Below are 18,132 nucleotides of genomic sequence, written 5' to 3'. Positions count from 1 at the left end.
GCGGGACACGTGACTCGTCCGTCTGTCAACATGAGTGGGCACTGGGCTGTGTAGGGAAGCTGCGGGATGCAAGCGAGTCATGACCTGCAATTTTTCATCTCGGTCACCCTTTTAAGATCCCAAAAATCGAGTGCTTTGTCGGCATTTAAACGACGCAGTGAGCGGCCAAATGCCTTCGACGTCTTCAGCAAGAGACGGGGTTTGTTGTTTTAGCTTAGCATTGTTGAATAGTTAGCTTGAAAGCTAAGTAGTTAAGCTAGTGAAGCAGCATCACTAGGCTTGTCTCTTCTGTACATTTTTTTAATTAATATTTTTTTTTATATGTCGCATATTTTGACAAATTAGCTTTTTGTCGAAACAAGCATGATTGCTACGTTCCAATTTATCGACTTCAGCTTTGTGACTTATTCGATTTGCTGACTGGAGTCAGCAGATGTACGCCGAACCTTTTTAAGTTATTAATGTCCCAGAACGACGTTTATATAAAAGTTCCCGGCCCCACTTTGAGTTTAGCGGTACATAGCAAATGTGTGAAGTGGGGAAATAAGTATGAGAGATCTCCATCTCTCCCACAAGGCTGTCCTATTTACTCCATCGATTAGCTGACCATTATCTGCTGCAGCCGGAGGACAGAGCTGTCCACGGCCTGTGAGCAAGCAGAAACCTTCCGAGGCGTTTCCCCTCCGTGCGTCTGGTCCATACTTTTTCCAACTATGGTCGATAGTGGGCTGCACATGCTGTCCAAGCCGGGGGACGTGGCAGGACTGTCTGCAGTGTCCTTGAGCAACACGTCCTCGGGCCCGAACCCTGCTAGTGATACCAGGGGTTGTGAGAATGGCGCCCTGATGGACTCGTTTGGGATCTTTCTTCAAGGACTCCTGGCTGTTATGGCGTTCAGCATTCTCATGCGTGAGTACAACCACACTTGTACATCTGACTCAAGCTATCCTGTCCAGAAGCATCACTCATGTGTCACTGTGACTGAGAGGAAAATTCTGTCATATAAATTTAATAGATCCATTCCAAGACCTGGGACATTGTTCCACTTTGAAGATTTACATGCACCATTGCAACCTGCCAGATATGGTTTCATCCTAGGCTAGTACAGCACATCTGTCATTAATCCGTGCAGCACAAAACAACAAAAAAACAACAACACAAAAATCATCAAACAACCATAGCCTTCTTAGTTAGATAACAGGGACCTGCTCAATCCGAGGCTTCGTTTGTCATCAATCACATGATGTAGTGGCAATCCACTGCTAAAATGCCGCCTGAGGGTTTTGAAGTCATTTCCAAAACCAATGTCCACCAATGAAGTGCGTTTTAAGTTTATTTTGTCAGTTGCAAAAAAAAAAAAACACATGCAAAAAAATGCTAAAGGCACTTTCAAACGGTCACGTGCACGCACTGACGGTTGAAAACATGTGTAGCTTCCTTGCTCAAAAACCTTAACTGTGCACACCTGTGTCTTCCTTTTCTAAGCTGACTGGTTGATTACTGTACAACCCACAGGTGTGCAGGTAACCATAGCTACCAAGTGTCTCACCAAACATTCACACATACATACAAGACAACACACAAATGCACAACAAGTGTAAACTGATAGCTCCGATTTGAGGCTTCATTTATCAAACCCTTTCTTGCTCGACACACACCCCGAAGCCTCTGCACCTTTTGTCACATCACTAAGGATTCAACGAGCATTACGTGAGCTTGACACAGAGGTTGCAGTTATGCTTTGTGCCATAGGGTGGCAGTCACGAGTTAAAAAAAAAAAAGTGACAAACTCCACAAAGCTAGTTTAATTCTTATTCCACAAGCAAAACATTCATCATAATACTGTGTTTAGACTAGTGGGGACACATAGAAGTTATTATTGCGAAGCAAATTTTTGACTGGACTTCCGCTTTAAATCTGTCCTAAAAGACTTAAGAGCAATTTCCCGGTAAGTTCTCCTCTCCAATATATCAGAGCATTGAGGTTGAGAGTGCTGATATGAACAGAGCTGTGGTTCCATTGGGTCAGTGTCTGGCACGGCACTGACAGCTGTGTGACTTAATGAGCTTGTCCCGTCACACTGTAGCCTCTTGTAGAGAGAGCACTGAGGAATGCTTAAGTCTGAATTTTGCTCCAGGCAGCAGCGTGAGCTGGCCATTTACTGCCTGTGTCTGTCTGTGTGTGAAGCCTTCACACATCACGGCCTGGGAGTGTGCTGGGTGTGTTCAGTCTGAACTTTGTCGTACTTCTTGCTCACAAATGACAGCACTCTAGGATATGTATTTACTATTTAGGTACCTCTGCTCTAAATGGTCTTTGGGTACAAATGCGAGTGTGAATTATTTGTCTATCTGTGTGCTCTTCAATTGGCTGGCGACCAGTCCTGGGTGTACCCCATCTCTCGCCCCCTGGGATGACGTCCAGCACATTTGCGGCCTTAATGAGAACAAGCAATATAGATAGATGGTTTGATGTATTGCATCATCACACTAACGACATCCTGTCTGTTTCGTTGGTGCGCAGTGAAACGCTTCCGGGAGCCCAAACATGAAAGGAGACCCTGGAAAATCTGGTAAGTTGTTGACTATAACAATTCCTCTACCATCGTCAAATGATGCCACATGTATACCACTATCGTTCTAGTTCTGAGATTCATAATAACGCACCCACGCCAACAAATATTTTTTATTGTTTTATTATTTTGCAGGTTCCTGGATACTTCCAAACAGGCTATTGGGATGCTCTTCATCCACTTTGCTAACGTTTACCTTTCAGACCTTACTGAGGAGGATCCCTGCTCGCTGTGAGTCACCCCTTTTCTTTTTAGTAATATGCTACACTGTATTGTAAAATTGTGTACATGAACCCTATAATGCCAAACGTATGATATTAAATACAAGACATTTTGAGGCCTCTATTTCATGAGAATGATATATTTTTTCCCATTAAAACCCTGACGTATATGATCTGACACATGCATTGCACGGATAGTCCATTAGAGGGCAGTATCGCCCACCTGATGGCTTTTCCAGCGATCTTGCAAGATCGCCCCAATTGAGAAAGGAGAGACACCTAAACTTATTAATAGTGGGAAATATTATTTCAGATTTTTGGAAATACTAATATGTCTGATATTTTTGACAGTTATAAATGTACGCATTTAAAGCACTGTGACAGGATGTATCAAATATGACACATATCAAAAATCATATGTGGAAGTTGATTTTCCCCCCCAAAATTTATATTTACAAAGAATCAGAATTTTCTCTCATATATTTCATGATTCAGGCTTTATAGGGTTAACGTCAAACGTCATTCTAGCGTAGTTAAAGGCACATTGGAACTAACTGTTTTTTTTCGTAGATACCTCATTAACTTCCTATTGGATGCCTCTCTGGGCATGTTGTTCATTTACGTTGGCGTACGAGCCGTCAGTGCAGTTGTTGAGTGGAGGCAATGGGAGTCTCTTCGCTTTGGAGAATATGGTGAGGTGTGTGTGCGCGTGGGTCTGTGTGTCTATTGTGTGTGTGTGTGTGTGTGTGTGTGTGTGTGTGTGTGTGTGTGTGTGTGTGTGTGTGTGTGTGTGTGTGTGTGTGTGTGTGTGTGTGTGTGTGTGTGTGGGTGTGTGTGTGTGTGTGTGTGTGTGTGTGTGTGTGTGTCACCCAACACCTTCTTTTAATGCCACTAATGTCCAAAGGAGGGCAGCATTAAACACGATTCTAGTCTTGCAAAAGCACATGGAATCGAATGTCATACAATAAATACACCTCTATGAAATAGTCATTTACAGTTAGTCCAATCCTAAGCATGTTTAACTTGAGATTTATGATGAGCTCTACAAAATAGTCACTGGACCATAAATGTATGTCATAAATGGCAATGACAAGAATGGCGGCAAATACATAAAAAAACAAACATATTTGGAGTGGTCTGTCTACTGTTTAATTGAAGATAAAGACAATAATTAAATAATAAAAAAATATTATTAAATAAAATAAAATAAATAAATTATATTATTAATTTAATTATTATTAATAATTAAAAATAAATTAAGACAATCATTAAGTATTTTTTTCCCCAGTACAGCATACTGTAAATTTTCATTATTTTTTATTTGATTGTTTTACTGTTGAGGATTTTTTCAGACCAATATTAACTGTAAAAATGACTTTACTTTTGTAAAAGCATATATTGGCGATAAACTGCTGCACATTTCAACAAAAAATTCACGTTGCATCATAGCTGTAGGAATGGAAGCTTGCTTTAAGTAGGCTGCACACATGTACCTGGTTACTGTTCATTATTGTGTTATTGTTTTTTTATGTCCTTCTGTGTGGTGTTTAGGAGAGCCTATACAGTGCACAGCATGGTTGGGTCAATGTATTCTTTACATCCTCATCATGATGTTTGAGAAAGTCCTTATCATGCTGGTCCTCCTCATTCCCCAATGGAAGAAGGTCAGTATTTGTTATGATAAATAGTTGTGAAGATAAGAAATGCATGTTGTGTTTAAACACTCTATGTGATGTCTTCTAACTTTTTGAATTTAAAGTACACACTTGAATTTAATTATAGGAGCACTGTTGATAGTTTGTAAAAAACTCAATATGAAACTCTTGATGCCCGTCAACAATCCTGTAAGTATAAGTAGTCCATCCTTTTTAGATAATGTCAATTACCCTCAATTTAATACTCAGATCTATCATCTCGTAATGGATTCCGCATATATATCTGAAGTAAGAGCGTGTGTAGTGAGTGCTTGGGCAGCTCAGCTTATTCAATCGCACTTTTCATCTTATAATTGTATCACCTTCATCCAGAAGCAGGAGCGCTGCCAAGGATTTGCGACCCCGTGATATAACTCTCACTTAGCCTCCTCCCAGTCAAGCTGCTAATGGAGGATATTTTTTGGGGGGGTCCCTGTTATTCACGAGCCCTTGGAATCATCACACACATTTAGTGGCCCTGCCCCAAGGTCATGTTGTTACTTCTATGTAGGTTTGTTTATTTAAAGAATTACGCAACCACTTGCCTGGCTTTCATGGAAAAGGGCCCAAGGAGGATCCCATTAGATTTGGGGACTGGCCCCACCACCACCAGACCTGAACATTTCTCAGGCAATATTACATGTTCTTTGGTTTAGGTGTACACACTACAGACTGCTCTTTGACTGAGCACACAGACTTGACTTTTTCCAAAGCTGAGAGCTCAGTGAGAAGCAATCCGCCTGAAACAAACCACCTCAGTCAGAGTAAAGTGGGTCACTCATTCTTGTTCTCTTCCCAGTTACTTACCTGGCTGTCAACTCATACTAGAACTTTTGGCTCATTTAACATCACAAGAATATTTTTTTCTGAAGCTTGTGTCACACAGTTCCAAGGTTCATGGTTCAAATCTCAGCGGCGGCCTCTGTGTGTGCTGTGGGTTTTCACAGGGCAGTCCAGCTTCCTCCCACATTCTAAAAAAGATTCTAGTTGCCTATTGGTTTGTTTGTTTGAACGGTTGTATGTTTATATTTGCCCTCAATTGACTGGAAATCATTATCTCTATTAACCCATTCACTGCCATTGACGGCTATAAACGTCAAAAATACATTTGAACTATTTCTATTAGTTTAACACCCCCCCCCCCCAACACTTTTGTTAACAAAATAATGAAAACCTATAATTTTTTTATTGTCCATTTAGAACACATGTAAAATTTGTGATTAATCGTGAGTTAACTAGGGAAGTCATGCGATTAATTACAATTAAAAATTGTAATCGCCTCTTGCCTTTAAATTTTAATAATGTTTTTTTTAATGAATTTATGGCAGTAAATGAGTTAATTTCAGCAATATAAAACTATTAGGTGATAGTATATCTTTAAACAAAACACCTTCCTGTTCTTTCTTCATTACGTGCCAGATATATAGTGGTTAACATCTCTCCTGTGTGGCAATGAAAATGTTAGTTAAAAAAGCCTTCCCTGTGCGTGTAGAGTTCATGAAAGTTTTATGACAGTGTCAAGCATAGTTCATATTCGGCCCATAATTCCAGATTTGGCACCCCTGCATTAAATGCTGTGTATGTTTCCTGTTATATGTGTATGTATGTTTGCTATACAATTGTATGTGCGAAATGTGCGTTGCAGCTGGCGCTCCTCAACCCCATTGATAATCCTGATTTGGAACTGGCCATCGTCATGCTCATCGTTCCGTTCTTCGTAAACGTAAGTGTAGCTCTTCTCTTATATTTTGTCCCTGCACGCTGCTCACGCGTGATGTCGTGCTACCACCCATCACTTGGTAATTAATTCGCTGCCATCAACGGCTATAGATGTCAAAAATTAATTTGAACTATTTCTATTAGTTAAAATTTGTGATTAATTGTGAGTTAACTAGTGCAGTCATGCGATTAATTACTATTAAAAATTTTAATTGCCTGACGCCCCTAATTTTTAATAATCTTTTCAAAAAAAAAAGATTGGTAAAAAAAAATTAAGAAAAGATTAGTAAAAATTAGAAGCATCAGGTGATTAAAAATTGTAATTGTAAATTAATTGCATGACTTCACTAGTTAACTCACGATTAATCAAAATTTTTATATCTGATCTAAATGTACCCAAATAAATCTAGGCTTTCATACTCTTGTTAACAAAAATGGAAAAACATGTTAAACTAATAGAAATAGCTCAAATAAATTTTTGACGTCTATTGCTGTCAATGGCAGTGAATGAGGACATTCAGTAATCCCTAGCGCCATCTTGTGGTGAACTAATAATTGATACGTTTTAAAAACGTTTTAAAAAACGTTTATGTGAATAGTATGCAAAAAAAATATGTTATATTGCATAAACATTTTTTGATATACATATATAATCGTAGGTCTACTAATTCTATTACATGGCTGTAGTCTCACTTTACTAGGGATGTAACGGCAATATTGTGATATCGCGATATTGAAACTACCACAATATCGTCGTGGTCATGTCACATTATTAAAAGGAACACAGCTGTTAAAAAAGTCAGGTTGATTTTTATTTATGTCATTGCAAATGTGAAGGATAATTGATTGCTTTGACTTCACTTGGACAGAATGTTTACTGATAAAGGCTACTTTTGTCACTATCCCATGGAGGTCTCAGAGAAAGGGGGTGTGCATTTAGTCCGCAGCGGCGGTGCGGGGGTGGATCCGCTCCTAATGACATCAAAAAGTGCCAACAGCTCGTTTGCTCAGGTTGGGAGGGGCTGGTGCTTGGAGAGCAGAATGACCTAGAATTTCTCATAGAGGGGCGAATGGAGGAAAACACCACTTCGGTGATGTTTTTGGTGAGGAATTATAATTTTAACATGGCTAAAAGCTTCCAAAAGTAGATTTTTCACTTTGCTGTCCCTTTAAAATACACGCTGATTGTCAGATGAAGGGGAACGTAATATGCTTGTGAAGCGAGTCGATGTGTGGAGGAACTCAATGTGTGCGTGCATTAGCAAGTTAGTGCCTTAATATTAAGTCTTATTAGATGGTGCCTTGTTTATATGCATTGCTGTTATGTACAAAAGCACAATATTGTGTGTGTGTTTTTTTTTTTTTTAGTATGACCTCATTGTGATCTTTTTGCATATCGCTAACCTCCCTACAATATCATGATGTTTGGATATCGCTACATCCCTACACCTTACTAGAGCTTCCATCTTCCTGCTACGGATTCCCAAAGGAAAACTTTGCGAATGTAGTTAGCCAGGGTGGTGCTTGCAATGAGTGTCGGACCCAATCAGAGATGGGTAATCTACTGACATTATCTACTTGAGTAAAAGTAAAATTACTTGTGTAAAAAAACAACTTTGGTTGTTATTATCCTCTGTAGTGACGGCACGCGCGTATTTCCTTCATATTTTTAGGTTGTTCTAAATCTAGCCAATTGCACGTCATGTCATAGAGCCAATCACAAGCTTGGATGTAGGGGACCGTGTGTAACGCTTCATATGATTGGCATAGTCAGGAGACATTGACGCTGCTTTTTCTTCCAGGTCAAGTATTTTAATTGATTCCATGCATTTTAGTAACAACCTTGTTTTGAAAATGTATCAAGTAAGAAGTACAGATACTAAAGTAGAAAGTAGTCTGAAAAAAACGCTTACCTTCCACAGTTGGGGCCCGCAGGTAGTCGTCACTAAATCCCGTGATTCGGAATCGTCGTTTATCACTATTTGCTTTGCTTTTGCAAGCTTTTACTAGCTTTTAATTTTTTTAACTAGCTCCTCCCGCTAGCAGCTCTTGTTAGCCACTCCAGCCTATTGCTCCGACTAACTCCCGCTAGCCGCTCTTGTTAGCTGCTCTGGCTAATTCCGGCTCGCTCGGTCTTTCGCCGTTGCTTCACACGCTGTCACTTGTCGAGATGCTCGTTTGCTCATGCAAAATAAGAATTAGTGGTAGGCTTGTGAAATGTGGTCTCTCTGAGCTACTGTAGTGTGCGTGCTCCTGCGTGCTTTGACCACTAGATGGCGCTAAGGACTACACACTGGGTCTTTAGGGGGGGAAAAAGTGCCATTTTTGTAAACGATACAAACCGCTTGATGAGACCATCCACTTGTTGTTCACAGGCCCTCATGTTTTGGGTGGTGGACAATTTCCTCATGAAGAAACACAGAACTAAAGCAAAGCTGGAGGAGAGGGAAGAAGACTCGCGAGGGAACGGCAAGGTGCGCTACAGGCGAGCTCTGTCCCACGACGACTCAGAGTCAGAGGTTGGTTTTCCTCGTGCGCTGTCAAGGTGCTGCTCTCTTCAGCATACACCGAAAGGCTAGAAATAAAAGTTTTTCTTTGCAGAGCAGTTTTGCTAATCAATGACTTCATTTGAGGAGCACATTTCTAACTGTCGAGCATTTTGTTGGCAGCTCAATCAAAGGGAACTGAAGCAAGGGTTTAAAAAAAATACAATAAAAATATGATCATATAAAGAATGAACTATCATTTTTCGTTTTTCTAGAATCAAGTTTTTGTTTCTTAAATTCACATTAGGTTCGGGTTAGGTCTAGGGCTATCAGCTTGTATCTTTCCTAAACACTCCACAGTTTCTTGAGGGTGGAGAGTGGTGGAGGGAGACGTCATGCTCGTCCTATTAGACATATTGTGTGTTAGCGAGCGCACAACGCAATTGGGATAGAAACTGGAAAAAAACAAAAAGAGGCCTGCTTCGAGTGCAGCCCAAGCTCCAGCTCAGACTCCAAGAAAATTGAAAAAATGAAGAGTTTATTCAAGCACACGTACTTGCACATGTTTGACACAAAAGGCTGCAGTTACACTTTAAGGCCAACGGTGGCAGTCGTGAGTAAAACAGTGACAAATTTCACAATGCACGTTGTAATGTAATGTTATAAATTAAAATATATTAAGAATTATTTTATTTTCTGTACATAGATCTTAAAAGAAATTCAAAATAACAAAAAACTTTACTATTTTCAATGGAACTTTTCATTTAAGTTTTAAACGTTTTTCTGCTAAATTTAAAGTAACACTGAATCACTCCAAACCACAAAATATAACAAAACATAAATTAAAATAAAGTGTTGGAATCTCAGTTTTACAAGTCAATGTTTATTAACTCTTTAACCGCCAAAAACGTCAACTGACGTTAAGGATCACACGCCCACTGTATACCGCCAATAACGTCAATTGACGTTAACTGTGTTTTGTTTTTTCCTTAAAGGGCAGTGCAACGTTTTGTGCAGTGTTGCTTTGTGAATGGGGTTGTGAAAATCCAAAAACACCCGCTGACTACGGCCAGCAGATGGCAGCATTTTATCTCTTTTCAATGGGCTCCCGGGTATCGAAATACATGAAAACAAGGCGGATCTTAGGAAATAAAAAGTTTTCAAGGATGACGTGAATGAACAAAGCGTTTTGTCACATTAAATCTAATTCACAGAGCATCACTAAACCCAAAAATATTAGTGTCAAAGTCACTGTAGTGCAGGGAATTTGGTGATTACTAAAGAACGGTATAAGGTAGAAACATACTTTTTTTTTCTAATGAAAAACATGGAATCCAATCTTTCATATGGTATCCACCATGATTATGTTGTAGTCATAGCACACAATATTCTGTTTGCCTTGAAAGATGAGTGAAAAAGCTAGAAATTGGCTGCCACTTGTAGTTTTTTTTTGATAACGTTTGGCGGTAAAAGAGTGCAAAGGTGAGGTGCAAATTCTAAATGTTGACTTCAACGAGCTCTAATTTATCAAAGCTGGAAAAGACTATTGTATCCATTTTATTTATAAACGATAGTTGATCTAGTTATTATCGTGACAGGGAGTGCTTAGTGGTCCCTGGAGAAGTGGGGATACTCTATAATTTTCAACCTTTAAATTATTATTATTTTTTTTTAAAGTAGTCCAGAAAAAGATTCTGTTTTAGAAACGTGACATGAAAAAAGGAATGCGTCATTTGTGTACTTGCTCACAATAATAAAATGATCATGACTTGATTGCGAGCAGTTTTCAGTTATTACTGGTAACACAAGCAACCTGAGTTTATGTAAAACTTATTTATAATGACACAAATAGCCAATATAAATAACATTGTAAAATAATAATTAGTGAACAATGAACCAAAAGAGTGACAAACAGCCACTATTAGACCTCAATATTGTTTTTAGGCTGAATGGTAAACTATGGTCCTGATGATGGATCATAGCTACTATAAAGTTCAGTTGGATCTTGTAGTTTTAGTAGGAGGCCACAGGGCCAGTGGCGCAATGGATAACGCGTCTGACTACGGATCAGAAGATTCTAGGTTCGACTCCTGGCTGGCTCGATGTTTTTTTATTCATGATAAAAGTCAAAATGGGAAAAAATGCAATGTTCAGGTGAGAAGAGGAATTTGTCACACAGTCAAAAGTTGCCCATCGAATACTGAGGAATATAATGTGTCACATTAAGCTGTGTGTAGTGAACATTAGCGTGAATGCTCAAAGAATTACACACAAAGGGCTGCTTGCAGTGTGATTCACTGCCTCTATTCATGGTGGGGGAGGGGCAGCTTTCTATAATTCGCACAGTTGTGCCTGAAAGAGGCACAGGGCCAGTGGCGCAATGGATAACGCGTCTGACTACGGATCAGAAGATTCTAGGTTCGACTCCTGGCTGGCTCGACTTTTTCATTTTCTTGTGGGAGCTTTTTTTTTTTTCCTGAGCATGGATGTTTTTGGGTAACTGCCCATTACCAAATGTAATTTAAAAACGGTTGGGTCAAAAATGAATCCAATTTGGATCAAAATTGACCGACCCACTACTTGGGTCATATTGACCCAGGAAATTGGTTCAAATTGACCCAGGAAATTGGTTCAAATTGACCCAAGTAACGGGCAAGTGTAAAAATATGTTTAATAATCTCCATCATCTTTTCTCTCTTTTTATTATACTTAACAATAGTATATTTAACGTGTCAATGATGTTGATCAATGACAAGCTGTTTGTAACAGTGGAATTTCCACAGGCCCGCCATATTCACAGTCGAGTATTGTTTTGATACACGTCTCATCTAAAACAGACCCAACGCTGCCATCTGCTGGTCTTTTTTTTCTTTACTTATTTTGTTTTTCCCATCTTAAAGAAACTATTTAGTGCCATCTAGTGGTGCTAATAATTCATCCATTTTAAAACCCCACTATTAATTTCAATAGTATGCAAAAAAAAAGTTCTGTCACATCAGTGTAAATTTTTTTTATACAATCAAAGTCTAGTAATCGCTAATTATATTACATAGGTTGAGCGTGCCTTACTGGCTGACATGTTTCTGCTGCGGATACCTCAAGGAGAAGAACTTAGCGAATTAACTTAGCGAATTAGCCTGTGGTGGTGGTTGCAGCTTGTTTCGAACCCAATGGTTGGTCCGCCGCTTACCTTCCACAGCTGGGGCCTGCAGGTGGTCGTCGCTGAATCCTGTGATTCAGGCTCCCGCAGCTTGTCTTCCTCTACTTTGCTCTTGCTAGCTTTTGCTATTTGCTAGCTTCAAACTTACCGCTCTTGTTAGCCGCTCCAGCGAATCCTTGCTAGCCACTACTGCTCGCTTGCTAGCTCACTAGACTTGCGAAGTGGGTCTCTCTGAGGCACTGTAGTACACATGCTTCAAAATGCATGTGCTTCAAACTTAAGTACAGGGAGTCCTCAAGTTACGTCGTACGCGAACAGACGTCCATCAGCAGGTTTGGCGAGCCATCAGGCGCATCACATGTCCGTGTTTAAGATTGAATTAGCTCCGCTCTGCCGTCCGTCAGCAATGAATGTCTGTGCGGAAACATGAAATATTGGTTCCGGCTCTTCTGGGCTGGGCAAATATGTTTTTTAAAATTACTGTACAAAGTATTTTGATGTAAATATCGACTTTAGCAGGGAAACCCGGCTTAAGGCGAAATTCGGGTTGCTTTACTAGCGTAGCCGTAACTTTTGGACTCCCTGTAGTAGTTGACGACTATTGCCGTCGCTGGCACTCCACATTTGGATTCCCGTTGATGACTCTCGATTCCACATCAACCGTGCTCAAAGTGTTTAGAGTGGAATGCAAGTTGAATTCAATCAACATTGCAGAAAAAAAAAAGAATGATTTGAAAAAGTTAGATGAACATGACTTGGCAATGGTTAATTCTCCTTTCATTCCTTTTTTTTAAGATCCTCTTCTCAGCAGACGACGAAATGGACGAGTCGGACGAGGACGATGTTCGCCGCCTCACGGGTCTGAAGACGGTAAAGAAGAAGAAGCTGCGCATGGGGATCCCCGTTTGAGCGAGCTCCTTGATTAAAAACTCGTCCAGCAACGTACCTAACTTCCTCCACAGACTAAACATCCACCTCCTCAAAGACTCTTTCAAACATAGGAACCTTTTTAATTGGCAATCTCCAATAGCCTAACTGACTCCTGCAGGTTCAACACACTTTGTTTTCATGTGTTGCATTTTGACATGACATACCCGAGTGTGTATGCTGTGAGTATAATCGGCAAATACGGCACCTGACGCCGGTCTTACGACAGTGTACGGCCACAATGCAAATGCTTTCTTCCTCGTCGTTGCGTATTCTTGATTCCATTTGTGGTCTCATGTCGATGTACCACCATGGACGTGCACATGTGCTCGTCAGAACAAATTCCATCATGTCGGAGGTTGCACATACAGTAGAGGTATGCAGTTGGATTAACTTAAAAAAAAAAAAAAAGTCAGAAAGTCCTTAAATACTGCAACTCCACTTTCGTCCCTGTCTACATGTTTTGTGTTTGAGTCTCCTGTATTATTTTTCATACAGGTTTTATTTGTGGGCCAAAAGATGGACTATGCTTTGCTCCAGAAGTGTTCTTGATCCCATCATTCTCTTGCACAATTGATCACAGTGACATTACCAGCAGATGTTTGGTTAGTTTGAGTGATTTTTATTATTTTTTTGGTTCATGACGGGGCATTCGTGAGACTCTGATTTTCAAGAATGTGACATGCATAGACCTCAATACTGTTAAGTGACTGTGGACCAAACAGTTTGGAGAAAGGCTGTTTGTATCAAATATTTGCCTGTACGTGTTTGCAGTGGACGTGAGTGATGCAACCCTTTAAAGTAAACGGAGCGAGATGTTTACTGTGACTGTGATGATGCAGCAGCAGCAGCGGAGGATTTCGTGGTAGCATGACAAAAAGGATTTGAAAGGAGGGAAGTCTTTGGAGCATTTATCTCAACCGTGACAAGGAGATGCATTCTGAGAAGGAAAAAAGGTTGTGAGATATTAGAGAAGATTTTCCAATAAAGAATGATCAACTGTGGCACAGTTGTGCTAATATTAGCGCTTCCTCATGCTTGCATGGTATCTGAGGGTTGCTGTGATGCATTTGCAATGAAGACATTTCAAGCCTTTAGTTTTTCTCTGCTATTGTCCTCATCCACATTATTTTAAATAAGTAAAGTCCGGGCTTTCTTTTGCAAAAATGAAATATGCGTCTTGTCATTGTCAAGCAAGGTGCGGTTTAATGCTGCATTTGAGGAAAGTGGGAAGTCGAATTTTTCCGACTTCATAACAGGAAGTGCATGGTAACGCCCCTTTCAACTCTGAGATATAAGTTGCGAAGTCGAAAATGTACACACAGGCCGTGAACGGCAAAACATCACTTACAAGATTTTAAACATATTTATATATCTTTATTCTAACTTGAATGTAGTTTTTTGACATAAACTTTATTTGTATAGTGATTTTAAAAACAAGTGTTTACAAGGTGCTTTGAAAACCCAGATCATAAAATGCAAACAACTATAAAACAGAATTGACAAATCCTTTCATACATACATACGCACATAAAACATAAGTAGGAGGGAAACCTAAAGGCAAGGGTAATTCGAGGCAATACAGGAATCCCACCATCCAACTGAGACCAGGAGGTGGTATAGTGTAAGCAATACAAAACGGATAATTCAAAAAGAAAATTAAAGTTAAATAAGAACCCCATGATTAAGAAACAAAATATGAAATCATCAAAAATTAAAAGCCTTCAGAAGTGACTCAAAAGAGGGAACAGAATTTGCATGTCTCACATTCAGAGGCGGTCTCAAACGCTTTGCGGTCGGAACTGCGGGATAAATCCAACTTCCCACCTTCCTTGAATGCAGCATAACCAACGTCAAATCTCTGTTTTTACTTCCTGGTAGCTGCTACATCAGCACTTCCATATATGGGCACCCTTTTGCCAAACAACTCTTTCACACTTAGCAAGTGCAGTGTGAAAAGCGCATTAGACTAGCTGGGAAGTGGTTCAACTGCCTTGAACCTGTATCCAACTGAGGAATGTTTGCGAAGCAAGCTAATGTTGATTTCTCATCAGGGTTTGTTCAAATGTTGAAACATTCTCTAAACATTTGCCAACTGTTCTAGTGTTGTTTCTTTCTTTTCAATGACATTTTCAGCATGTTCTTGAACGAAGCCTAACGAGGAATCAACATTCACTACCTTCTCAGAGGTTCGCCCTTGAGTCAGATACAGACTATTTAAGTGAAGCGGGCCTTAATTTGGACTAAGCATTGTCATACGAATTAGCGCCATATAAAGCACATTGTCTCAGCCACAGTGAGAGTCTTGAGAGATGGTGAGGGAAGACCAGCTTTAGTTTGGCCTGTAATATCATCGTACTCTACTGAAGACTCATTCCAGCTGTTCCATCCCTCACATCACACCTAATAATACACCCTGACAACAGGCACCAATGGACGGGGCGGGGCGGGGCGGGGGGGGGGGGGGGGGGGCAGAGTCATTCACTGGGTCTGTAGCTGGACTATATATATCACGTCAGGCTAGCAGGGGGTAAAAGACACACCCCAGACGTGGAGCAGACACACTCAAACGAACCGACGCAACAACTTGGAGCAACATGTCACAGGTAAAATCATTTCAAATGGACTTTTAATCATTGAATATACACTGTTAGCACCGTTATCCCCGTCTGCTCTTCGGTCCATCCTAGCCAGACCAAGTGAAAAAGAAGAAGCGTCCACCCATGAAGGAGGAGGACCTGAAAGGAGCCCGCAGCAAACTGGGGTTGAAGGGTGAAGTCAAGAGTAAGACCTATGAGGTCATGGCGGAGTGTGGTAAGTCACACGGGTGGTTTCTTCCTCTCACGATCGTCATTCAAATGGTGTCACACATTCACAAACGTAGACTTTTCCCATTCCAACAAATTTACCGACAATGTTTCCTTCTAAATGTTATTACTTTTACCCAGGAGGGGATTTTTTCATCAGTGTGTGTTTGCTCATTTGTGCAACCTTCCTCCAGTGGCACGCGAAGTTCAGTAGTTAACCACCCACCCCTGCATGCTCCTGCCTCCCGCCAACGCATTTTGAGATTTCAACACAGATTTACAAGATGGCTCAATATTATTCCAGATCAGCACACGATGACATAGCGCCCAGGGCAAATCGAACAATGTGTGCCCCAAACCATAATCCAGTGCTCATCCATCATATATATTTAGCCCGATCGACCACATTGGCGCTTTCACAGCGCTGTTTTTTATGTATGTTAAAATATAATTGTAACATTGTCTTTCTCATTTTTACAAAACTACTCACAACTGACATGGAATTGTATATAGTATTGTATAAAAGGAAATAATAGTCAAAGGGCAGAGTGCTTGCTTCCATTATTATTTTAATTATTATTATAATTTTCTATATAAAACTACAAGTTACAACATTTTCTTATATACTGTATGTTTCCCCCGATGCAATTCTTGTAGAAATCTCAAATTGCAGAATAGATAATTAAACAATACCATAACACATACTATTGTTGAAATAACAATTGTCTGTGTCCGTTTTGTCTTGCTTTAAATGCTAAATGTTTTTTGAAAAATTGGGAAGAAAAAAGCGCAGTACTCATTGAAAAAACAATGTTCCCTGACCGGGAATCGAACCCGGGCCGCGGCGGTGAGAGCGCCGAATCCTAACCACTAGACCACCAGGGAATGTTGAACAAGTACCACCAAATTCTCTTTTTGTTTTTATGATGACAACTGGCTAGTAAATGATTGTGGTCTTCGGGTATTTTAACAGGTGTGTGTTTGTTTTATATAGGGCCTACTGTAATTTTAATGCTGGGCACGTTTGGTATCTTTGCTCCCTCCACCGAAAAATCTGCACTTATATGTTCAAACAATCCTCTTTGACGAGTGAATCATTCCAACGGACCTCTAATTTGTTTTTCATGAACTTTCAACTTTGTCCACTCACAGTCTCACGTAACCTGAATTTGCTTAACGGTGTCATGTACCTGTTTTTGTTTTATTGTTTCAGAGCGGATGGGGAAAGTAGCGCCATCAGTGTTTAGCAACGTCAGAACAGGAACCGAGACATCCATGGCCATGCCTTCTACCAAAGCCCCGGGAGGCAGCGTGTTCAACAAGTAGCACCATATTGCAAGATTCATTTGTGACAAAAATCTGTGTACTTAAGTCGTTGATTTTTGACAAAAATTTACATTTAATTTTTAAATATTGCATCTCCCAGAAATCGTGGGAGCAAGGCCAAACGAAGTCTGTGTTGACACGATGGGAGTTTATTCAAACAGTTGCACTTTGCAATTGACATTGGTGAATAAGCCAAATGTGCGTGACTCATATTGATGTGCTAATCAATAACTAGAAGTAACTAAGTAACTTTTTTTCCTGTTCATAGTTGTTGTCTTTTTCTGGTTTACTAAATAAAAAATGATGACTTAAAAACTCATTTTTTTCCCTTATTGGTTACAGTGTAATAAACATCACTCATTGGCTTCTATATTACCCTCAAGTACACACGAGATGACGCAATACCCCGTTGCATTATGGGGCGAAAAATGAAGAACCTAAATCATGCACTGCAGACATAATACATTTTTAAAAATTATGAATAAACAATTTTTTTTCTACTTCATTTTTCAATTACCAATTCTACGAATTGGTAATGTGGCCCAAATGCAAAAAAAAAACGGGGTTTTGTTTTCACTCGCACATGCGCAAATAATACCCCGCGGCATTATGGGAAGGTATGCTAACTTTGTAGCATTTAGCCTACAAGTACGTTTGAACGTAATTGCGAGTATGTTCAAACATATTTGCGAGTACGTTCTAACCCACCCAGCACCAGACATCTTTTGGACGTTTAATTTTAGGCTAAATCGTGTCCGTCCTCTTTTAGACTTGATTAAGACCCAAAATAGACGTTGAAGACTGGGTCGTGTTATAACCCGTCCAATTTGGTCTAAATTTAGCCCAAAAATAGTCGTTTAAAATTGGGTTGTATTTAGCCTATCAAATGCGGTCAAACTTTTGCCCAAAAATTAGGTTGCTTGTCCAATGAGGTCCAAATTTACTTTAAATTGTTGAAGCTCTATCTGATTTAAAGAAGTCGGATAATAGGAAATAGGATTAATTGCTGGGATCACGTGAGAGTAATGGGTATAGGATTACTGGTAGGCGGGTGAGCTCATACAATTTTCCAAATAGCCTCTTTGAAGGATGGAGGTACAGCAGCTGTGTTCGCCGGAAAGCGCATCCGTCCCTTAACAGTTTTGTTGCGCAAATACAAAAATTGAGATGCACGTGTTTTTACACGTGCGGCAATCTACGAAAAAACTATATGTCATTTT

The 18,132-nt window shown here is 39.9% G+C and overlaps 2 protein-coding genes and 3 non-coding genes across 5 annotated transcripts; 4 read left to right on the top strand and 1 right to left on the bottom strand.

Moving 5' to 3' along the window:
* Positions 1–21: 21 nt before the first annotated feature.
* Positions 22–13,800, top strand: stimate (STIM activating enhance). Its single transcript, XM_086087876.1, has 8 exons — positions 22–909; positions 2,524–2,572; positions 2,708–2,803; positions 3,364–3,485; positions 4,345–4,457; positions 6,133–6,210; positions 8,582–8,725; positions 12,648–13,800. Exons 1-8 carry the CDS (start codon positions 714–716, stop codon positions 12,759–12,761), a joined length of 912 nt encoding a protein of 303 aa, XP_085944002.1. The 5' UTR covers positions 22–713; the 3' UTR covers positions 12,762–13,800.
* trnar-acg (transfer RNA arginine (anticodon ACG)) lies at positions 10,722–10,794 on the top strand. Its single transcript has one exon. It is a non-coding gene; the product is annotated as a tRNA-Arg (tRNA).
* Positions 11,059–11,131, top strand: trnar-acg (transfer RNA arginine (anticodon ACG)). The gene has a single exon. It is a non-coding gene; the product is annotated as a tRNA-Arg (tRNA).
* A 1,458-nt stretch (positions 13,801–15,258) lies between the features above and the next one.
* On the top strand, positions 15,259–17,231 carry mustn1b (musculoskeletal, embryonic nuclear protein 1b). The gene is made up of 3 exons (XM_086087877.1): positions 15,259–15,385; positions 15,470–15,593; positions 16,800–17,231. The coding sequence occupies exons 1-3, from the start codon at positions 15,377–15,379 to the stop codon at positions 16,910–16,912; spliced, it is 246 nt and encodes an 81-aa protein (XP_085944003.1). The 5' UTR covers positions 15,259–15,376; the 3' UTR covers positions 16,913–17,231.
* trnae-cuc (transfer RNA glutamic acid (anticodon CUC)) lies at positions 16,400–16,471 on the bottom strand. Its single transcript has one exon. It is a non-coding gene; the product is annotated as a tRNA-Glu (tRNA).
* Positions 17,232–18,132: the final 901 nt, after the last annotated feature.

This window comes from Leptonotus elevatus, chromosome 10 (genome assembly GCF_054856555.1).
Source record: "Leptonotus elevatus isolate MCC_2025b chromosome 10, RoL_Lele_1.0, whole genome shotgun sequence".
Taxonomy (NCBI): Eukaryota; Metazoa; Chordata; class Actinopteri; order Syngnathiformes; family Syngnathidae; genus Leptonotus; species Leptonotus elevatus.
Note: the sequence above shows the minus strand (reverse complement) of the source record. Positions and strands in the feature narration are given on the sequence as shown.

Coding starts and splice junctions, on each gene's coding strand:
- stimate (XM_086087876.1), top strand. CDS start 714: ATGGTCGATAGTGGGCTGCACATGCTGTCCAAGCCGGGGGACGTGGCA. Junction 2,573..2,707: donor AGGAGACCCTGGAAAATCTG/GTAAGTTGTTGA, acceptor ATTATTTTGCAG/GTTCCTGGATACTTCCAAAC. Junction 8,726..12,647: donor ACGACGACTCAGAGTCAGAG/GTTGGTTTTCCT, acceptor CTTTTTTTTAAG/ATCCTCTTCTCAGCAGACGA.
- mustn1b (XM_086087877.1), top strand. Junction 15,594..16,799: donor TGAGGTCATGGCGGAGTGTG/GTAAGTCACACG, acceptor TTATTGTTTCAG/AGCGGATGGGGAAAGTAGCG.